Source organism: Pundamilia nyererei, unplaced genomic scaffold, assembly GCF_000239375.1.
Source record: "Pundamilia nyererei isolate P.nyererei 1_Seehausen unplaced genomic scaffold, PunNye1.0 scaffold00042, whole genome shotgun sequence".
Lineage (NCBI taxonomy): Eukaryota > Metazoa > Chordata > Actinopteri > Cichliformes > Cichlidae > Pundamilia > Pundamilia nyererei.
The window spans coordinates 3882579-3905837 of NW_005187443.1; the positions used below are offsets into that span (position 1 = coordinate 3882579).

The 23259-nt window shown below is 39.3% G+C and overlaps 1 protein-coding gene across 2 annotated transcripts in view; it reads left to right on the forward strand.

Annotated features, from left to right (window-relative positions):
• The window catches only part of cpne5b (copine Vb), a 141957-nt gene that overhangs the window by 12039 nt on the left and 106659 nt on the right, over positions 1-23259 (forward strand). For both annotated transcript variants that reach the window (XM_005731385.1, XM_005731386.1), the window contains 2 exons: positions 15116-15156; positions 15495-15541. In XM_005731385.1, the coding sequence (XP_005731442.1) occupies positions 15116-15156; positions 15495-15541 (88 nt within the window). The remainder of the gene's footprint in view (positions 1-15115; positions 15157-15494; positions 15542-23259) is intronic.

The window sequence follows — 23259 nt, forward strand, 5'->3', positions numbered from 1 at the left end:
CCCCAGCCTGCTTTGTATGAGCGCTTCACACTGCTGGTGATGTAATAGTATGGAGGACATTTTCTTGCCACACCCTACCTGAATATTGGTGGTGACTATGCCCTGTGTTCTCTTTATGAGCACAGTGTACCATCTTTGATGCTGATAACACACCTTGTCATTAAGCTCAAATGATCTTAAACTGGTTCATTGAACAATACAGTTTTTTCACTGTACTCAAACGGTCTCCACAGTCACCAAAACTTAAGTCCAATCGGGATTTGGTGGCACGGGACAATGATATCAAGGGTGTGCAGAAACAAATCTCCAGCAACTGTGTGACGCGGTCTCTATGATCCAAAGTCTGTGAGGAATGACCGTAGCACCTTGTTAAATCTATGCCACAAAGAATGAAGGCAGTTTTGAAGGTAAATGTGGGTAAAACCCAATGCTAGAAAAGTGGACCTAATAAAATGTATGTCTATACAGAATTGGATGGATTACAGTAGCTTAAACACATTCGATTCTAAAATGATTACAAATCAGGAAAATAATGTCTCTGTTTAACTTGTGCAGTGTGTGTGGTCGCCTTCTAAATAGTAGCACGTTAGCCTGTTAACCTTTGGATTAAAACCTCTTAGAAGAAATGGAGCTTCGCAGATTTGAAAGCATTCTTTAGAGCCTTACTTCATGTTAAGATGTGTGTGTATTGTTTGTGTCTCTGTGAAATCGAGTGTAGCTCGTTAGCTAAAAGAACACGTCTTGGGGGGGCAGAGGTGGACATCTGACAATGAAATCTTCACTCTACAGTGACACACTTCACTGATGCACATTTACAATGGCTTACTCGGAAGCAGTTTCCAAACTTTTTCTCCCTGGATATTAGTTTTACAGTATGGACTTGCTCTCATTTCCATTTTGCTTTTCATCTCAAGAATCTTGCTGCATTTGCAAGTTGTAGAAGCAGAGAGCTGGAACTTCCTTGGTAGTTTTTCAATTGCAGAGAAGCAGATGCTTTTCCTGTTCATTGGGAAAAACAGACCCGAGCTTATATGTGTTTGCATTAAAAGCATAAGTGAGACTAAATATTGCACACAATATTTTTCAGGTCACAAAAAACAGATGATGCAAACTATAAGCGTCCAATAAAGTGCATTTTGTCATGGCTGTAAACATACAGTATGCCCTGTTGTCTGTTACATGACCTCTGTTGTCTTCAGACACAGTACACACCGTGCTGTTAGGAATTTTGTGACAATCCCAAGCTTCCCTGCCAGGCAGTGAGCTTGCTGTTTCTGTCTGGCAGGCTAAGCAGGAATCTCCCCAGAGGAAGTCGTGGGCTGAATAATTCAACAGCTGGTGGGAAAAACGATCTTGCTTGGTTCTACCATCGATCTGACGCTAAAGCAATACCAGCACTACAGTTTGGACTCATATGACTGAAGCTATGAGGAGTCCTTTATTTATGAATTGCTCCTGCTAGTGGCTTTGTTATTGGTGCAAGACGGATGAGAGGCTCTTATTTGTAGGCAAGGTATGGCCAATTATGTTAAACTTTATGATCTATGACTGACTATATCACTGTGATGTATCGAAGGACTTATAGAATGTATTACATTTTTCTATTAGTCAAATAAGACAAAGAGATAATAAAGAAAAATGACAGGACAGTGATAAGATGAGGGACAGAGATGAAGGGCCAGTCAATGGTTCGTGATGCATCATCTAGCTGTAATAACACTCTGCTTTACCCAGTGCTCCTCGTCCTGCCTTATAAACCAATTACCCTACTTCTTCCACCTCCACATTTTCTTATATTGCTTCCTCTATATTAGTCAAAGGAGCTTGCAAAGAAAAGCGTCTGGACTTCTTTAAGTTACTTGAAGACGTTTCACCTCTCATCCGAGAAGCTTCTTCAGTTCTAAGGTCAAATGGTGGAGAGTCCCAGATATAAACCTAGTGGGAGTTTCTTTGCACGATCCTTTGACTACGATGACCTGGATGATTGAGAACCTTCACAGACATCTTCCTCTATATTACCTTTTCATCCCTTCCTCATCTATTCACTCCTTTCTCTGGTCAAATGCCACTGTCTTCTAACTTACCAAATGAAGTTAATACCAATCTTTTTGTTCCAGGCAGTGATTTTCTTCTTCAAGATGTTTCATGACCAACATATTACAACCAATCCTTATTTAAATGTCATGTTTTCAAAACAGCAGGATTTTTTGAAGCTTATAAAGCCATTTTTCTTTTCTTTTCTTTTCTTTTCTTTCTTTTTTTCCTTTTTTTTTTACCAAAATTAATTCAGAGTTCAAACCCACTGGCTGAGGCCTGGAGATTGCATGATTTTTCTATTCACTAGTTTTTTGATTGCTCGGCTTTCTTTGCCGAGTTGAAAGATGCGCATAAATTCCAAACCAGCCACAGACACACTAAAACATATAGGAATCAATGCTGGAGCTTCAAGGGGTAGGGATATTTTTTACTTGTTTATGCTGTTTCGAAATAGCGTGGTATTTGGAAGATAGACCGGTAGCAGTGAGAGTAATTACAACTTGAAAGCCAGGGTGTTTTTAAAAATACGTGTGGAGACATCAGCAGACACAGATGTTATACCCCAAGGTGATTCCATTAATCGGATCAATAATTGGAGAGGAAATAAATAAAGCAACTGATAAATTACAGCCTGGATTTTAGACTTTCGTAGGCTAACCTGTACTATTAAAAATATTTATGGCCCCAGGGGTTCAATGAGGAATTAAAATAACCCAGACTAATGGATGGTAGAAATCTCATTGACCAATATACTACAAATGGTAAATGGCCTGTATATAGCGCTTTACTAGTCCCTAAGGACCCCAAAGCGCTTTACATATCCAGTCATCCACCCATTCACACACTGGTGATGGCAAACTACAAAAGGTCTCTGAATAAGAAAATAATAAGGAGAAAAAAGAAACTGTATTGCTAAAATAAAGTGTGTGGATAAGGGGCTGCTACAAACCTATTTTTAGACAAAGTGTGCAATCCAAGACAACAGCTTAAGTCCAGGTAAAACAAAAATGCAGACCTGAGATGACAAGATGATTACAGAATGATGCAACTAAGACAAACCAAAGCTTTACATAGACACAAGAGAGGGGAAACTCCAGGGCAGCAAGACACAGCTAAAACTAGTCAAAGACAGTGAGACAGTTGAAGTAAAACTAAATACCATGCATGCAAGACAAGGATGGAGACTTAACCACAGGGAAACATGGGGGGAACAAACTGAAACGCCAAGAATCAAAAATGACAACCAACTAAGCTCGACTGCTAAAAGTAAGACCGAGAAAACCAGTCAATATACAGCAACACTATGTCAACAAGAACACCAAACTCAAATGATAAAAGCCATAGAGTAGCTGAAATATAATCAATAATAATACAACTTAAAAGTCAATAATTCAGAATGAGAGGTTGAAGAGCCAGAACTAAACACGAACATTGCAAAATACTTTGAAAAAGGTGCCTTAATGCACAATAACATTCAAAGAAATGCAAAAATGCTCCTCTGACTCAAATTGAACAACATGGGAACTTAATATAAGTGGTTTAAAAAATGGTGAAAGCGTATTTCTGAAGAAACGTTAACAATCACTAAGAGTACTTTGGTGTGTAATCGTTAGGGTTTCATGTTAAATGATATTACAGCACGAGAGTCTTTCGAGTCGTTCGATTTTCATTGTTTTTTTAATCTTAATGTATTATGTTAGTCTGTTGTAAAGCGCGTGTGTACATTTGTCGTCTCTTTGTAGACAGCACAAAGAATAGGTGCTGCTGCTATGCAAAGGCTAAAGGGGCATCTAAATAAAGAAGCATGTTTTGAATTTGCTTAGATTCATTTCACTTTATCTACTCAGTGATTCTGGAGAGGATACTTATCCAGCTCTGTGTACTCCTTTTCTATAGTAACACAAACAAACAAACCTGCCCCCTCATCTTGACTTGTGTTGCATTGTGGGCAAGCACGAGGTCAAGCACAGAGCCTTGGCTGGATGCATCCCATATAGACTCCTCCCACACAAACAAACTGCCCTTCTTGCACCAGAAAAAAATACACCCTCAATGTTAACCTTTTGCTCTCAGTCTTTTCTTGGGCATACATTTCCAGGGATTACTGTGCTGGAAATATTATTATAATGTGTGCAGTACAGTATCAGAATACATTTCCTATAGACACCCGGGCTCCAGTAACACTTGGATTCAGAGTATAGCCACAGCTCTGCTGCAAGAATGTTCATATGTCTATATATGCATGCACAGCGACTGCACACTGTGCCATACTCTGCAAACCACACCCACTCCAGGGGAAACAGTCAACCTCACAATATGTAGCTCAAAGCTGAAATTATAATCAAATATTGGCTAAAAATATTACCTCCCCCCATATTTTAGCACCCCATGTCTTGTTAGCTGTTAGAAAGCTATTACATTGGCAAGCTGCTGTAGTTAGCCAAGGTACTTGCCAAGTTAGTGGAGAGCAGTGAATTGTTTTCTCTGTATTGGATATTACATACATACATACATACATACAAAAGTAGTCTGAGCTAATCATCTGAAATCATTTTACAATTAGGCTCCCAAAGTTGTACTTCATAGCCAGCAGCAGCCTTTTTTGCTGACTTGCGCTCTTTTCCAAACCGAGAATCTCATAAGCTCAATTTATATGGCTTGAAACGCTTCTTCAAAACCAGCCACTCATCCCTAGATATTTATCATCCTCTTCTCAGCCTGCACTCAGGGCGGTTAAAGGCTGCAGTGATGAGGAACCTCCTGCAGGTTTGAGGAAAGGAGCTGTCTAATTATTGCGGTCTGTGTCAGATCTCTGTAAATAGAGTCAGCATTGTCTGTGCGTCTGTATAGCGGCATCGTTTCTTCTCCCTGTGCAAGAGAAGCTCCGGTATAGTCAGACTATTTCTGATACAATCTCCGAGGACTTCATTTCTCTCCCTCGCTCTGTCTTTCTTTCCAACTCTATCACACGCACACACACACACGCACATCCTGACACACCTTCTCGCTTCTCCGTCGCTTGTTCTTACATTACATTTTCTCTGACATTCATACTCTCTTGATTTCGCCAATTCCCTCGTGCACAGAGACATACATACCAAAATCCTGCCTCCGCTGCCTCTGTGCATCTCATATCTTTTCATAGCCTCATTTACATAAGGAAGTTGTGTTTCAGGAAGTTAGTTTGAAACCCCTTCAGTACTGCGAATCCCTTTGAAATGTATTATGTAACACCTAATGCAAATCTGGTGACACACTGTAAATATTTTATGCCCTAGCAGTCGTTGCTGATGCCCTGGAGAAAAGTTTATTCCTGCCTTAAAAGGCGTATTTAAGACTAGAGTAGCACAGGCTGTGCATCTAATTGAAAAACCAACCTTTTGTCGTCATTATGAAAAAATGTAGCATTTTAATAAAAAAAATTTTTTTGAAACTTTATTTTCTTGCTTTGCCTTGCAAAATGCAGTGACCTCAAATAGCTGAAATTTCGTGCTTGTGGGAAAGGATCAGGAAATTTTTCTGTTACTATGAGAGCAGTAATTACCACAGTCTGAAATCCTGCTGACATATTCTCCTTAAGAATAAGACTTTGAAAACTCTGCTTTCTTAAGACCGTTTACATCAGTTTAACTTTACTGGGCTCGTGTGAAGCCGATCCACCCTTGCAATAAATCTGTGGGAGCACTGACATTTCTACATTGTTTTAGAGGAGCACCTCATCTGAAGGAATTTTTGGGTTTCAGATTTAAGGACCATTGTTGACTTGGGGCTGGTGTGCAGGAAGGTATCTGCTGTGGGTTCTGCAGCTGACATGGTTAGAAAGAATTGCTCTGATGAGGTTTTGTTACAGCAGACCTAATTTTGAATAGACCCAGGCTGCTCTCCTCCTGGCTGGAAGTTCTGTTTGAAGGTTCAGTTAATACTGCCTTTTGTCCTGCTTTTGTCTCAGTGGCTGAGTGCCTTCACAGTTTATGCATTTCTCTATGTGTGAAACTACTGATCTACTTTATATTAATGTGTGAATGAGAGTGTATCCCTAATGACATGTGATTTGAATAAAAGAAATGATGCTGTACGCTACATATGTGTTTAAAGAATGCATCATTAAATATATAAAATAGCTTCATAGTTTCTTTATGCCTTTGTAAATATAGCAACAAGATAATAGTTGCTATACGTAATCAGCTTAATCCATCACCTATAAACAACCAATCAGTTCTCCATTTGGATGGAGCCTGAACTAAAACAATTAAAACAATTATTGTTAATGTGAGCTTGTGGTATGATGAAGTGTTATTATTATGTACGCTGACATGATATTTGCTTAGTCTGAGGTCTATGTCACAGGATTTATGTAGTTATACTATAATTGGGAAACTTCACTATGCTGAACTTGTCTCTTTTTATATTAGTGTTTTATTAAGCTGTAACTATGGAGTGTTTTTTTCATCTTTTCTTTTCATCTCTCTGTGAGCTTTTCAAACAAGCTTTTCTTCACAAGCACCACAATGACAGTCTATTTGTTTCATCTTTGTACCGTCATACATCTACAGTAGCTGGTGATCTGCAATGGAATTTATCAAATCATTTATTATATCAATTCTTACATGTTCTGTGTCTTGTTAAAGATACAATTTTAAATATTTTACCAAACTGGCCACTTTATTAGGCACACCTTGATAGTAACAAGGTACTGGAAACGTTCCTCTGAGATTTTAGTCTGTGTTAAAATGATAGGATCACAGTTACTGCAGATCCATCATGTGAATCTCTTGTACTACCACATCCCACAGGTGCTTATTGGTTTGCGAGCTGGTGATTATGAAGCCAGTTTGATTACAAAGAATTCATTGTTATGTTCAAGAAACCAGTTTAAGATTATCTGAGCTTTCTGATGTGGTATGTTATCCTGCTGGAAGCGGCCATCAAAACACACATAAATGGTCATCAATACTCAGGTAGTCTGTGATGTGATGATGGACCCAAAGTGTGCCAAGAAACTATTATATCACTCTAAGACCACCAAAAACAGTAGTTTGAATACCATTATATTGTTTTTTACCAGATTCTGTCCCTACAATCCAAATGTTGCAGCTGAAGTTGAGACTCATCAGACCAGGACATTTTTTCCAGTCTTCTATTGTCCAACTTGTCCATGCAAATTGCAGCTTCAGTTTTCAGTTCATAGCTGACAGGATCACCACCTAAATTTGGTCTTAGCTGCTATAGTCCATCTGCTTCAAGGTTTAACATTTGCATTCAGAGATGCTCTTTTGCATATCTTGGTTGTAACAAGTGCTTATTTGAGTTACTGTTGTCGTCCTCTCAGCTTAAGGCAGTCTAGCCATTCTTTTCCAACCTCTGGCATTAACAAGCCATTCTTCTCCCAGAAAAATGCTGCTCACTTGATTTTTGTGTTTTGTGGACCGTTTTCTGTAAATCCTAAAGATGGTTGCATCCCAGTATATTAAAAGTTTCTGAAATACTCAGACCAGCCCATCTAGCACCAACAACAATGCCACATTCAAAGTACATCACCTTTCTTCCATATTGTGATGCACGGTTTGAAGCTGAAGCGATCTTCTCGATATCGAGGCCTAAATACACTGACTGTCTGGATCTGATTGGGTGAAACTTGGACTAATGAGCAGCTGAAAAGGTGTACCCAATAAAGTGGTCAGTGAGTGTAGCTTGTCCCAGTGAAAGCAGAAATGCGGATCAGTTAAGAAAAAGATAATTAACATCCACATCATACCTAATGTGCTACCTAGAGATTAAACCTATATATCAGTAAGCATTTCATCATAGTAGCATATATTGCTTGCCTGTCATGCTCTACATTTAGTGGACCCCAAAGTGCAAAAATCCTATCTTCTCCAACAATTATTTATCTGAAAATATGACAATGCTACTCCCAGAGGCCCCCTACATGTGATTCACAGCAACTTTTCTGCTTCAAGCAGAAGCAAAATGATGTACTCCCTCAAGACACAACGAAGACGTACTGAGTTTAAATGAACAGATTGTATCAATTGATATTCATAGCAACATAGTTTATAGAGTAGCAGATGCTGTTTCAGTCATTGTCTGTTAGATTACAGATATCCTGTGTGCATTGTGTGCTTTATTCACCACCAGTCTTTACGCCTTGAATGCTATGACTGGAAAAGATGGCTTCTCATAAAAAGCTAAAATTAAAACACTGATTTATAGGACCTGAACGGATTCTTCAGTTGGCCTTATAGGATAGCCAGAATGATTGCAGATGTAGATTGAATCTACATAACTGCAGCATTTTGATAACACAGTGCCAAAAAAATGTTTTACCGCATCACAGCACCACAACTATATCATCAAAACTGTAAACATTTTTTTTTTTGCTATTAATCCATAAATGTTTTCCTCACATTTGCCCTGTGATGCACTCAGCTGCAGTTTTTCACATTTGAACCTGTGCCCACCGGCTTGTAATAGCCGACTTGGATGGAGTGATTTAATCTGACTACAGGTCACAACTAAAATATATACCTTGATTGACTGCTTGGGGAAAGAACTGCAGTTGCATGGGGATGAAAGCAGTTTGGGGCTGTATTTACGATAAGAGATAATGGAGAGACCATTAGAAGGATAATAAACCACCGAGAGATAAACAGGAGGTGGAAATGACAGCGATATAGAGGAGGATATAGGAAATGATACAAGTGGATTCATTTTGGGACAGTGAGTGGGAACAACATAAACTACATTAGGGATGTGAGGTTAAAGGGGAGGAAAAACTATTTCCTGGTGAGATTCCTGCATGATTGGTTGGTAACTTTGAGTAACCCAGATTCAAACAAAGTTATAACAGAGTGATGTCCACAGTTAAAAAAAAGTGAAACACTTTTTGCTTTGCTGTTTCTTTGATGAATAGTGTTTGCATTATTCCAAAATGTCCTGCATCAAGACAACAATAGGAAATAACAAGGAGCACTCAGGGCTCCATCTCTGGGCATCATTAACTTTTAATTGTATAATATTTATTTTTGTGTACATGCATTTTTTTCTTTGTTCTCTTTAAACATCAGAGAAAATCTGATAAGGGTGTCATGTTTACTTTGATTATATAAACATTATGTAGGAGTACTTAAAGGGTAATAGGTATTCATTTGTAAATAGCTAGATATGAATAACTTCACTATCATTTTGACCTTCAGATCAATCTTTTGACCTTGATATAGAGAGGTCAGAGGTCAAATCTTGTATGGTATTTAAATCTTCATACAGTACTTTCTCATAGTTTCTAAGGCTAAGTTATCAATTTTTGATCAGTAAATCATTAAGTTGACCTTCAAGACCTTGTTGGATGTAAACCAAATTTTACTGGATCGTTTGCGTGAGCCCACGCTACAACCCTACGAAGTTTTATCATAATCCACCAATAACCTTTTGAGCTATTGTGTCTACAGACAGAATGAAACGCACAGAAATGCTCCCAAAAGCATAACCTCCTTGGCAAAGCTAATAATACTCTTTAACACAGACAGACCTGCTTTGTTTAATTTATTTTATCAGACTCTCAAAGACTGTAGAGAAGCTCAACCTTTATCAACCTTTACACTTAACACAATGTTTTTTCCTACAATGTGACGCTACAGAGGTTAAAAACATTGTAACACATTAACAGCTCTAAATAAAAAATGGAATAAATAATGAACAGGTAACCCGATCTTTATTCAGTTTTGAAAGTATCAAATATGTTAGAACAATGGCGACCTCTGCCACTTCAAAAAGAGAAAATAATAAGCTCGCTGATACACAGACAGTAACTAGAATGAAACAGTGAAGAGAAAGAAAGTCTGTGTTTACATGACATTTATTTTACAGGTATCATAGTTGCGGTTTATAGTCTCCATGAAAGTCACCAGTTGATTAGTTAGTATCAGCAATAGCTAGGGATGGATAGAGCGGCTGTGGCATGCGAGACCTGTCGGTGGTCTGGAGTTACTTTACATTGAAAGCAGCAAAATATATAAAAAAAACAAAACAGTTTTACTGATTCTAAAATGCACTATATCGGATTTATATCGGTATTGGCAGATATCCAAAATTATGATGTCGGTATCGGACATAAAAAAGTGGTATCGTGCCATCTCTAATAATAGCATGATGCCTGTCACAGTTTCATGTATCATTTACATGCTAGTACCCAGTCCATGGACTTAACTACACACCAATGCCTAAACTGCTTCGGTAATTTGACATGTGCTGGTGATGCACTTGTTAAACGTGGCCATTCACAAAAATCAAAACTTGTGACAAACTGTGTGCAAAACCCTTTGTCTTCTCTCCCCGGCTTACAAAGTCAGTAAAACCAACTTCTGATCAGTTTGTACCGGCTCACGTTTACACCTGTACCAATAATATATTTAGTGGTCCCAGAGTTTCAGAAGTTTACAACATTTATTACGTGTAAGATTGCCAGAGTAATTTGCTAGAGGCCTCCCATTCAAACAACAACGACAATGAAGCATAAATAAATGTGATTGCTTGCTGTGTGCTAATGTACTATTGAGGGTTGTTATGGTGAGGTGGTGGATGGAAAGGGTCCAGATGTAACTAAATATGTATTTGGATAAGGGCTGAATAAATTAAACTGAACAAAGCATCCAATTATTATTAACAATGCATTCCTGGGACAGTTTTGCATACAAGCATTGTTATCTGAAAATAGCTAGGTGTTTTTTTTTTTTCCAAATTTCCTCATTTCTCTGCAACTGGAGTTGAAGCAGGGCAGAATTTTTAAACGGTGAATTGCTAATTTAATTATATTGCCTTTTTTGGTATCAAATATGGTTTTTATTGGTTATTTAGACTGAGATGTAGGCATTTCAGGGACATTAGACTGCAATACTTCACCCAAAGACATTTTTACAAACACAGAGTATTGTAGCTCAGAATGTCTTTCTAACCTAAATGTAAGATAAAAAACAAAACATTTCAGGACTTTATGTGTTTCTTTTTCTTATCGGTGTGCTCTTGAAAGCTCTTAAAGGAGGGAGAGAAAATACGGGAACAGAGGAAAAATCAAAACAGATTAGTGTGGATGAAAGAGCACAGCTTCAGGTGGAAGGCAGCAGAAATTGCAGAAGAAAATGAAACGAGAAAGAAACAGAAGCGAGAATCAGAGGAGACAACAGGCTTTGTCATCTCGAGTGAAGGCTCTCGTGTCGCTGTCGTGACCAAGCGAGCAAGAGGAAACGTGAAGGGTAATAGAGCAAGGAACATAGCAGCCTCTGGCAAACATTATGAAAAGGTCAGACTTGATGGAGGTGTGACACAACACTCGAAACACGGGGGGAGAGATTAAGTTAGAGAAAGTCAAATTCATAAAAAAATGCATTAAAATCAGGCGGGAATAGATCAGGAGAGACAGGGTGGAAAAAGCTAAGAGGAAAGCACACACACACAAAAGCAGGCAAATAATTAATATAAAGATTTACTGGCACGAGCTCACTGTCAATCACTTTATGCCAGCTCCAGTTTTATGTTCCCAAAGGATGTTTGCTCAAAAGCACGCGCTGGCCTTCGTGCAGCACACACTTCAAAAGACGAGAACACCTCTCTGTCCGGAGTCAAACAGTGTTTAATTGCACTCTATTATCTCAGATAAAAGACTCCTGTACATCTCTGAGCCCATTAGTGTTTGGATGAATTATTGTTGTGTGATTTCGTTTGTGATTTTAGCAAATCACAAATGATAGCACAGTGAAAGGCCCTGCATGGTTTGAGACTAATGGTTTCTAAATTAAAGATCAAAGATCTGAAACCACATGAAGGCCTGAGAGAAAAATGTGATTAACACTACTTCTATACTCGTCAAACTTCTGCTTTTTGTGTTGCTCGTGTTGATATTTCAAATAGCCCATTTTAAGTAACCAGGTAGTATGGATTCATGCCTAAATGGCCAAAATGTTGACTTTAAGGAAATGAATTACCTCTAAAGGTTGCATGCAATTTAGTAACATGTAATTACAATGTAACAGGTTAAATTTAATGGAAACTGGTCACATGGAAGCTACTTGATTTTTATACAGTCAGTTCACACCAAACGTGTCCTCCTTAGTGATAAATTATTTGAATAAATGAAGCTTTGATCTGATTATCTTCCAGTTGCGTTTTACTCAGAATTATTGTTCCATGTTTATGAGGGAAAAGAATGATTTGAGTGTGTAAACATTTACAAACATAACTTCATCTGTCAGAGATGTATTCAAACAAACCAAGATAAAATACCTTTATAGCATTTGAAGACATTCCTTAAAGGACGTTTGATGTACTAGTGTGTTGTACATGTGTAGTATGGTTAAGCCTTGACTGAGACATTAATTCCTGTCACATGTGAGGGTGTAGGGAAAGTAGAAAAAGTAAAAAGCTTTAAAAACAATACTTTACAGATGTTACGTGAAGGACGCTGGAAGATGTAGTGGGACCTGTACAGTAGGTGGAGAAACAAGGAATGAACAAGATCCTTGACAATGACCTTTATGCGCTCTTTCCAGTCAAATACAAGCCTGTAATTTTGTGTCTGCAACCTTTGCTGTAAATCAGTGTGGCAGGCCCTCATCAGACTTGAGTTTAAGGGGATTCTTACATTGTGATCTATAATAGGAAAACGTCTGTAATTACATCTGCTGGGACGAGGTGCCAGAGGTGGCAGTTGTTAATAAATACATTAGTCTTGAAATGAAATACACTGTACAATGCACGGTTAAAAAAAATCTGTCATATTTTAAAACCCCAAACTGTGGTCAAGTTCTATTACCAATCAAAATCCACGATTCATCAAGTCTTTGTTCTTTAATATGACAGATGTAAACGTGTGAGGTTGAACGCTACGTGCCATTACAAAGTAAGAGGTAAGGTGGGAGGGCAGAGATAGGGATGAGCAAATGAGATGAGTAAACACGGAGACTTGTTAGCAATCAGGCTGCCATTGTGCAAAATCCAACCCAACAATTTTCAGTTTTGATACCCCCGCTAGCCAGTTGATTTCATTGCCCGGGAATGAATGAAAGAGCATGTTTGTTTGTGCATGTCAAAGGCTTCACATGCAATCACATTTGCAAACGTAGGGATTGTAAATGTGAAAATAACCTTGCACTCATAGTGAACTTTTCATTTCTAAAGCTAGAGTAAGAGTCTTTTACATACAAATGAATGTCTATTAGAGGGTTTGACAAACAAGCTCACTCAGTGCTGATTAAGGCCATCAGGTAGATCTCTCTGAAGTTCACAAAACGCCAGAAGTTTTTAATCTGTTCCCCTGTGTTTTATGTTAACTGACAATAAATGGTTTGCCAGAGCCGAAGAGCAGAAGACGGTAGCAACAGACAGAGCGTAGGCTACAGCAACAAGGGTTTGTTAGGAATCATCCACTGCTTCCTATTAGATTTTTTAGTGAGCATCGTGTAACGACACTATATAATGAGGTGACCCCACAATTACTGACTGCGTTATCCCAAATAAATAATACAAGTAGTAGAATTGTTGATTAGTGACCAATGGTTCTACATTGTATTCCTCATAGGGGATAATAATAAAAAACCAGCATACACTACACATGGTGCTTCAGGTAAAAACGAAAAGTGGTAGATGGTGAAGCCAAAAAATAATTAAACATGGTTGGATTTCTTTGTGAAAGGCATAAATAATAACTTAACAGAGATTGTGTAGTTATTCTCATTGGCTGATGGGGGACACAAATGTTCTGCAGTGCTGCAGGCGCCCATGTTTGCTTCATGAGTGGGTCTTATCAGTCACTATGAAGTAAGCTAGGGTCGCATACCTTTTGTGCTCCCTCCCCGCTGCCACGGCTCCCTCACTGTAATAGACTTTTGAGTATTTGTGTTGTTTCGCTCCCTGTTACCTTTGTTAGTGTGCTGTTTCTTTGTGCTTCTAGTTCGCCTGTTTCCTGTCTCTATCACCATGTTTATATTAGTCCTCGTGTCTCAGTGTTAGTTATTTGCCTTTTTTTACTTTCTGTTTTACATTTAAAGCCTTGTTCTTGTTTTACCTTCTGCTGTTTTCGGTGACTCACCCTCATTAGTTAAGTTTGTGTTTGTTTTCTGTCCTGTTCCCACCTTTGTCTCCTGTTTTTCTGTTGTGCTCCTGCTCATCATACTTGGTGGGTTTTTTTTCTGTTTTGTGTTCCCAATCTCTGCGTCGCTATCCTGCTTTGGACCCTTTATCCTGATCCCTGATATAGGCAGTGCTTTTGCCCTTGCTCTAATATGAATGTACCTCACAACACCCATCTTTCAGTGTTTTCTACCACTTTGACTGCCCTATAACGGTGACAATGTTAATGCCATTTACCCTAAATCTGATCTCAAAACATGCTAAAAATCTACATTACTAGGACCTGGGGTTTATCCCCTTAAAGAATCCAACGTTTTGACTTGAATGAATGAACAGAGCTGACATGAGAACAGACGCCACTATGAAACATTGATGTTAAATGTGGGGTGGCTTATTGTTTTCCTTCTTGTGTTAACGCTGGCTTGCATCTAATTTGATATCTAATTATTTGCAAGGTATCATGGCTTTGATGCCGGGAGTGGTGGTGAAAAATCGCCGTGACGATGAGAGGAAACTCTTGATAGTCTCTCATCAGAGAGGAGTTTTGCATGTTTGATGTGAATCTGCAGTGAGAGGGGGACGAGTGGAGGCTGAGAGAGACAGATGAAATGTGATGCAACAAAAAAAGTCCCCAGAGACTACAATGTGACAAAAGCTCAAACTAGATACCCGAAGAAAGGAAAAAAGGGAAAACCAGAAAACCAAGGCACAAAATGAAGAGCGCACAAAACTCACAGTGATCTGAATCAGCAGATCAGATCACTTTCTGTAAAATTGTCAGATAAGGCTCTGCACTTCTCAAGTGGGCTTCTGGTTAAAAAAATGGTATCATCTTAAACATGACAAGAATATACCGTATGTGCACATAAATATTAGAACATAGCTGAGTATAAGTGACTCATGTCAAGCTGTCAGCATGAGTAACAGTTGTTGCTTTTTTCTTCTCTTCCTTTTCCAGAAATCTGCTGGATAAAGACACATTCTCAAAGTCAGATCCAAGTGAGTATTTTGTAAAGACTTCTCCTATTTATGGTACTTTATTATTTTTCTACGCCTGCTTCTGGTTGTGGTCGTTCTCTACTTCTCCTCTGTGTGTTTTTTATCGATATGTTGCCTTGTAGTTTGGGAAATCTTTTTTTTTTTCCCCTCAGTGTGCTGTGGCTGTTTGTTCACTGCACTGGAGCTAAAACCCTCACATTGATTTCCCATTTGGAATTTGCCTCCATTTTTCTAATTCTCACTCTCTTTTCTTCCTCTCTCTCCCCCCCTGGTTCTTGTTTTCTCTTTCTTTCACCAAATTTCCTCTTTTTATGTCCCTCCCTGGCACTTTTTCTCAGTGTGCGTGCTCTATACACAAGGTGTTGAAACCAAACAGTGGAGAGAGGTGAGTGTACACACGAACATGCACACACAAATCAAAAAAGAAAGAACTTACAGCGCGTCCAATTAAGTTCTGGCCTTGCTCTCTGTGTGCACAGGGGTGGAGTGGTGGCACTCCAGTTAAGACATTCAGCTCATGGTTTTCTTCCCCCTTTTTCTCTGTGAGTGTTTTTTGACAATTCATTAAACTTGTTCAAGCATCAGTCGTCTTAAAATGCCAAGGAAATATTCCCTAATTGGAGACTTCAACCAACAACAAAAACCCTCACACCATAATGATCAATATGCTGACATTTTGGGGACTAAACAGCACGCTGCAGATTCGTTAATCCACATCTTAGTGAGGCTTGTTTGGTTTATGCGGCATTACCATCAGCTCTCTACTTGTCATCTCACCCTTCTGTCTGTTTGTCCAGTTAATGAAACCTAATTATTTGGATTGCAGGTGGAATTAGCAAAACACATAATGATACAAAATAAATATGTGAAGTAAAGTGTTAAATAAAGTATTGAAGCCAAACTCTTTACCTTTATGTCTTTGCAAATACTGATAAGCAGCTGACATCAGAATGTTTATTATGGAAGAAATTCCCAAATGTGGCACATAATGAAGGTAATAATGATAATAATAATAATAATAATAGCAATTTAACTCAAAAGGATGTAGTTGACAATATTCAGCATCTTTCCTGTTGTTAAGATGAACAGTTTTAAGTAGATACAAGTGCATGTGTATGTGGCCCGTTGATGTTTCACAGACCTCCATTTGTATCCAAAAACTATTAACAGAAATGGGCCAAGCTGCTGCTTTCGATTAAATCGAACGTGGCCATTGTAGTTTATTTTAATAGAATTTTTGTCCTATTGCAATAAAAGCTGGCTGCAAGACCAAATTAAAATATATACAGTATACTGTTTATGAACTAAGCCTGTAATAAATTTGTCACGGGCACGGTAAATATTTTTGTATATAAATATCTTTTATTTGTCAAGTTAAAGAGTGTCATTGTGATTGAAACTCTATTTTTCCAAGAGATATCTGGCTGAAGGGGCAGCAGAAATTGCAACAACTATAAGCACAAGTAAAGAAATAAATACAGATGACACTGAACATGAACTTCAGAAGCAGTCACACTGAACAAGAGAATCTCTCCTCAATCCTTTAAATCAGACCTACACTCACCCTTCATAACCAGGTAACAACTGCAATAACAATTTCAGATTCTCTTATAGATTATTCAAGAAAAAGAGCCCCCCATTTAGCATAAGAAAAAATACATTTTGATCAAAGAGCTCGTGCATGCTGGTGGATAAACCATTGCAGAAACATAAAAAAGTTTTAATTTGGAGCAGCTGTGCCATAAACCTTACATCGGATGCTGGTCTAATAAATTCGTAATGCAATACACTGTACTGTGTATGCACATATCTGAGTATTGCTAGCGCAATGCTTTAGTGTAAAAACACAGCAAATATGCTGTAAGTGAGAATACATGTTTGGCTTACAATAAATTAAAGTCATTAGATCAAAAAATCATAAATCAAAAGTGAGTTTTGCTTTAAAAACTATTCCCGTTAGAGAACGTCTGGTCCAAACCTTGCGAAGATAAATAGAGTTTGACACTAGATCAGGGGTGGGCAACTCCAGGCCTCGAGGGCATCCTGCAGGTTTTAGATGTGTCCTTGAACCAACACAGCTGATCTAAATGGCTAAATTAGCTCCTGCAGTTCTCCAGAGGCCTGGTAACGAACTAATCATGTGATTCAGGTGTGTTGACCCAAGGTGAGATCTAAAACCTGCAGGACACCGGCCCTTGAGGCCTGGAATTGCCCACTCCTGCACTAGATTTTAATGTTCTGTAATACAAACAGGCAACAAAAATATTAAAAACTATCAACCAAGACAGCAATGAAAAAAGAAAGTCATTAAAAATGGAACTGTAACGTGATGAGTATAGCATGATATTAATTTACAGCTATGTTCCCAGTGCCACAGCCGTGATTTCACTTGCATCCCCTCCAAGGCTGGACGTGCACAGTTTGATTGATTCCTCATCAAACACTGCTCATTGTCCAAATGGGCACAGATATTTTCAATACATGATAATTTAATGTAATTTGTTTATTTATATGGTATATGGCTGTTTTATTTATACACTCATCTGCTGCTCTTATGTTTACTCACTCCCAACAGATGGCTGTGTGGGATTAATTCAAAGGTAGCTGAATTATTGCTGACAGCCCTGCTCTTTGGGTGTGAAAATGTGTATGCATATGTGTAAATCCTAAGCGCATATGCATTTGCATATGCAAAGTAAAGGTCCCTTTGCCATCCACTTCTTTGTTTTTTCAGTTTGAATGCCTTCTAATCCAATCAAATACACAAAATGTAATTAATATAATGAGCATTTCACTTCAGTTTATTTTCACTTCAGATTGCACTCCATCTTCTGCTGTTCACCAGGAAACATTTAAATCAGCCCTCTCCTTGCGGACATGAACCATCGCATCCACAGTCATATTGTTCAGTTGTATGTGTTGGAGCGGCTCCAGGTGATGCTGTGTGAGCGACACTGAGCGCCTCCGATTGAACAAGCAAAGCTAAAACAGGTGACTCACCAGGGACTGCTAAATAATGCTTTCTGACAGGGCCCTCTAGCACACCGGTGGGGCCACGTTTGACGATTATTTCCATCTCCTCCGGTATTTGGTGCACACTGCATTATGCCTGCCATGCTAATACAGGTCATTCTTGATGAAGAGTATGCACATCACTTTATACAACAGACTAGTGCATAGATAAGTTATGTGTGGACTTGATTCTCTTCGTTTTGCACTCATTATCCTCTACAGTACATTAAAGTGCTCCGGATGTAGTTGTAGGATACTTTTAGGTTGATTTTATGCTCAAGATGATTCAGTGCTTTTTATTGCTCCAGTGGTTATTGTTTTAAAAACAACTAAGTGACCTTCAATAATGACTCCCCATCCAAAACAATGGAGAAAATAAACCTGAATATGGACTCTAGTATCCAAAACCAAGTCTGAAAAGGTCATAGGAGATGTTTACCAGGCACAAACATACTGTCGAACAATTTGAGGTATTACTGACTAATACAGCCCAAATTGAGAGCACTCTTAGAAATACACTTCTTCCTGGAATCGTTGTGTAAGTGTACCTCGGGTAATTAGACCGTATACCAGAAAATCACAGCTGCAAAAAGTCTCAGCTCTAGCTTCACTGAGTTTCCACAGTATGTCCATACAAACACAGTCACATTAAGGATATTTGTGAACCATTTGCTTCTCCTTACAATATAACACAAGACAAGACCTATTAAATGTAATCCAACCATCCATCCATTTTCTTCCGCTTATCCGGGATCGCAGGGGCAGCAGCCCAAGCAGAGAAGCCCAGACCTCCCTCTCCCCAGCCACCTCCTCCAGCTTATCCAGGGGAACACCAAGACGTTCCCAGGCCAGCCGAGAGATATAATCTCTCCAGCGTGTCCTGGGTCTGCCCCGGGGCCTCCTCCCGGTGGGACATGCCCGGGAAACCTCGCCTAGGAGGCGTCCAGGGGACATCCTTGTCAGATGCCCGAACCACCTCAGCTGGCTCCTTTCGATGTGGAGGAGCACCGGCTCTACTCTCTTCACCACAACAGACCGGTACAACATCCGCATCACTGCAGCCGCTGCACCAATCCGTCTGTCGATCTCCCGCTCCCTTCTGCCATCACTCGTGAACAAGACCCCAAGATACTTAAACTCCTCCACTTGGGGCAGGGTCTCGTCCCTGACCTGATCCGGCTGCCTGTAATGTTAACACTTAATTACATCAACTTATTTTTAGGTTCATTAGATGAATATAAGGCGTAGTCCTAACGACAAGAAACTCTCTCCAATAAAAAAAAAACTAAACAAAAAACCTACTTAAATCTGGTCGAGTTCCCCTTCCAGGTTGTCTCCTTGTTTACTTTTGGCCCACTTACTGCTTTCAGATCACTCCCTGAAAGGCTCATTCTGATTTTCCTGTGGACCAAACGTTGCTCAGAGAGCTGCACTGCAAGGGAGAAAACATGAAGGGAAAATAGACCAAATTTAAATTGTATTTTTTATCTATTTTCACAGGTGGAGTCGCTGAACTGAATGGTTGCACCTTATATGTAGTACATACATACAATGAAGGACTGTTGGATATATAAACAAGTAAAACATAGCAATGGAGGTGCAAAGTTGCCGAGTGATTACTGTATGCTGTGAGCCAGTCGGAGAACAGCTAATGGAGATTGACACGGTTGATGATTTCTATTATTTTTTCCCACCGTCTGACATTATCTGCTACTACCTGCTATGTGAATGAGTGTGCGTTTGTGTGTTGGTGCACATGCCTGTTTCTGCGTGCATGAGTTTTAGAATTTGTTTGATGTGCACACATATACCCAGACTTCGCACAATCACAGCTGTGGCTCGAAGCTCTAACAAACCTTGGGAGTTGTTTTCCCATGAAGCCATGCAGCACTTATCGTGGAAGAAATGGTTTTCAGCTGCTTGTTTTACTCTTCCTCCCTAAACTCTCTATCAGTCCTGGGGAGCTGCTCAGTATTCTTCGTGTTTCTGTGTCTTTTCTTTGTCTTGGGGATTTCTTTTTTAAACTCACCCCAATGCTTTTCACTGAAGGCCAAAACAGACAGAAAGCTATCTCACACTAATTCACACTACTGACTCCAACATGCTCATTATATGAGCTCTGTGTTGCTGTCTGCTGAGCCACAAAGAACAGAAAAAGAACTACAGCACATTCAGATGGCAAAAATCTGCACTGACAATTTGTGCGTGTTAAAAGAAAAAAGGTTGTTTATGCAAAGTATGATGGTCAGCATAATTAACTCTTAGCCATATTTGGGATAGAAAAGCCAAAAAGATAATAATGGATTATACATGTTTTATTACTGTTCTCCTTTGCCCATTTCTTAATTTAACACCATGATCACTTGCAATGAGACTTAGGGACATGGTCACATTTTCAACACGAGACACTATCGGTCTCTACATCAGCGGACCGAAGAGTTCAGATGCCATAAGTATATGCGTGCCAGCTGCCTTGCGTCTATGTGTGTAAATGTCGAGGGTGCAGGTCAGGGACTTCCTGCCAGATTCTCATTAGCCAGCTCCAGCAGCCCAGCAGTATCTAATGAACTCTGCAGCACGGTATTGTCTCTTCCACTCAGCTGGGAAATCACGTATGGTGCTCATTTTTGCAATCTCCCGCCTCTTTACTAACATGTGCTCACAACCTCATCAACAGCTCCGGGTGCTTCGGAAAAAAACTCAGGGCAGAACACAGATTCAATATCAGTAGTCCTGCCCTCCTATTTTTAGAAAGAGGGATTCGGCAGTGGTGCAATATCACAGAAGAGTGAAGTTTTCTATCGGTGCAAAGTCATCGTTTACTCACACTCGCTCACAAAAGCTGCATTCCATGTTATGGGAAGATTAATCTTTGCAAACAGGTTCTGTTTACCTCTATGAAGAGTTCGACAGACTTGCTGGTGAGTTATGAGACTGTGGAAAACAAGAGTGACTCTGAAAAGGCCGTTGCAGATTTGCTTTAAGCTATGAATGTTGTGTGGAACTCGTTGAAGTTGCATGCTTATTCCCATACAAATAAACATTATTGCACTAAAAATACTAAAGTTTGCACATACTACAACATATTCTTATTCTGAACTCATCACATACTGACGCTTGCTCCCTGTCACATTTTGATGCACTTGGTAACGCTTTACTGACATTTTCAACTAATGCAAAAAAAATCAGCATTAGAAGGCCAGTGTGGTGTTATACAAACTCTAGATGGAAAGAAGTTTTTGAACCATGTCTGGAACCACACATTCTTCTCTTCACTTAAATTTCACGGTTTGGTTTTCATAACATTACCTACACATTAAAGGTCAAACACCTCTCCACTGCTATGATGCTGATGACACCAACACAGCACGTTTGCCCTCTGCCTCATGGTGTCTATTTCACAGGCAGACCTGTTGTAGTCTGTGGAAACAGTTTGTCTATATAGGATTCGCATCTGACCCGATGTCATTATTGCATTATTGAGCACAGGTTGAATTTTCATCTTTCTAACAAAAGAAAGAATTCTTGCCTCTGACATCTGTGCATCATTGTAATATTAGGCATAAAGGAATGAAGATGGATTTGATTAAGGAAATCAATTAAGAAAAAATATGATTAATGCCGCTCATTACAAATCAATTAATGCTGTTCCTTGTTGTGATATAAGGATGAAATGAATATTAAACCTATCACAGGAGGCGTGGCTTTAATAGATGTAGCAATAACGTCTTTTTCTGAGCTATAACAAGAGCAGCTGTCCCCTACAGGCCCAGAGCATGCTCACATGGCTCAAATTTAGAAATGTAGAAGTAAGATGTGATTTATCTTGTGAAGTTCTGGTGATATTACCAGCAAATAACTATGACTAAGCTGAGATGTTCAAACCGCAAACAGTTTATAGCTGTGCTGGCAGGAAACCATTAAATGTGACATCAAAAACATGCAGCCATGTACAGTACAGAGTAGACTCAGTATACACAGGAAATGTGGTGCAATCTCCAGTGTGTGTGTTTTCTTGAATCCATTTTGAGGTAATTTCATTCTTGTGTTAACTGCTCTCATCTGACTCCACTGTTTTTATGTTTGTTCAAACACCAGAGGGCTCAGACTTAGTATAAAGTCACGAATGAGGCAATGTGTGCTTTAATGCTTCACTATTTATTTTTATTTTATTAAATATAAATCTGTGGAGGTTTTAACTGATGCACACTCTTTAATCAGGCAATCACATGGGAGCAACTCCATGCATTTAGGCATGTAGATATAGACAGGATGATTTTCCGAGGTTCAACTTGAGCATCAGAACTGAGAAGAAATGTGACTGAAGTAACTTTGAATGTGGCATGTTTGTTGGTGTCAGGTGGGCTGATTTGAGTATTTATCAAACTGTTGATCTACTGGGATTTTCCCGCATGGCCATTTGTAGGGTTTACAGAGAATGGTGACCAAAAAGATTTTTAAATATCGACTGAGAGGCTGTCCTCTGGGTTAAATATCCAGTGTTGATCTCAGTGGTCAGGGGAGAATGGCCAAACAGGAAGGCAGTCGCAACTAAAATAACCACAACCAGGAGAATGTCTTTGAATGCACAACACGTCGAACCTTTAAACAGATGGGGTACAGCAGCAGAAGACCGTGGTTGGTGCCATGTCCGTTACACAGGACAGAACAGCATACTGAGGCTACCTAAATGGGGCAATATAAGACTGGGGTTAGAATTTGGTATAAACAACTTCAAAGCATGGATCCATCCTCCCTTGCTTCAACAGTTCAGGCTGCTGCTGGTGTAATGGTGTAGGGGATATTTTCCTGGTTCACTTTGGACCCATTAGTACCAAATAAGGCACCATTTAATGGCACATCCATCCCTTTATGACTACAGTCTGTCCATCGTCCAGTGGCTGCTTCCATCAGAATAACTCAAATCATCTTAAACTGGTTTCTTGAACATGCCAATGACTTCACTGTACTCACATTCACCAGATCTCAGTTCAGCAGAGCACCTTTGGGGTGTGGTGGAATGAGAGAATCACATCAGGGATGTGCAGCTGACAAATCTGCAGCAACTGTGTGATGCTATCATGTTAATAT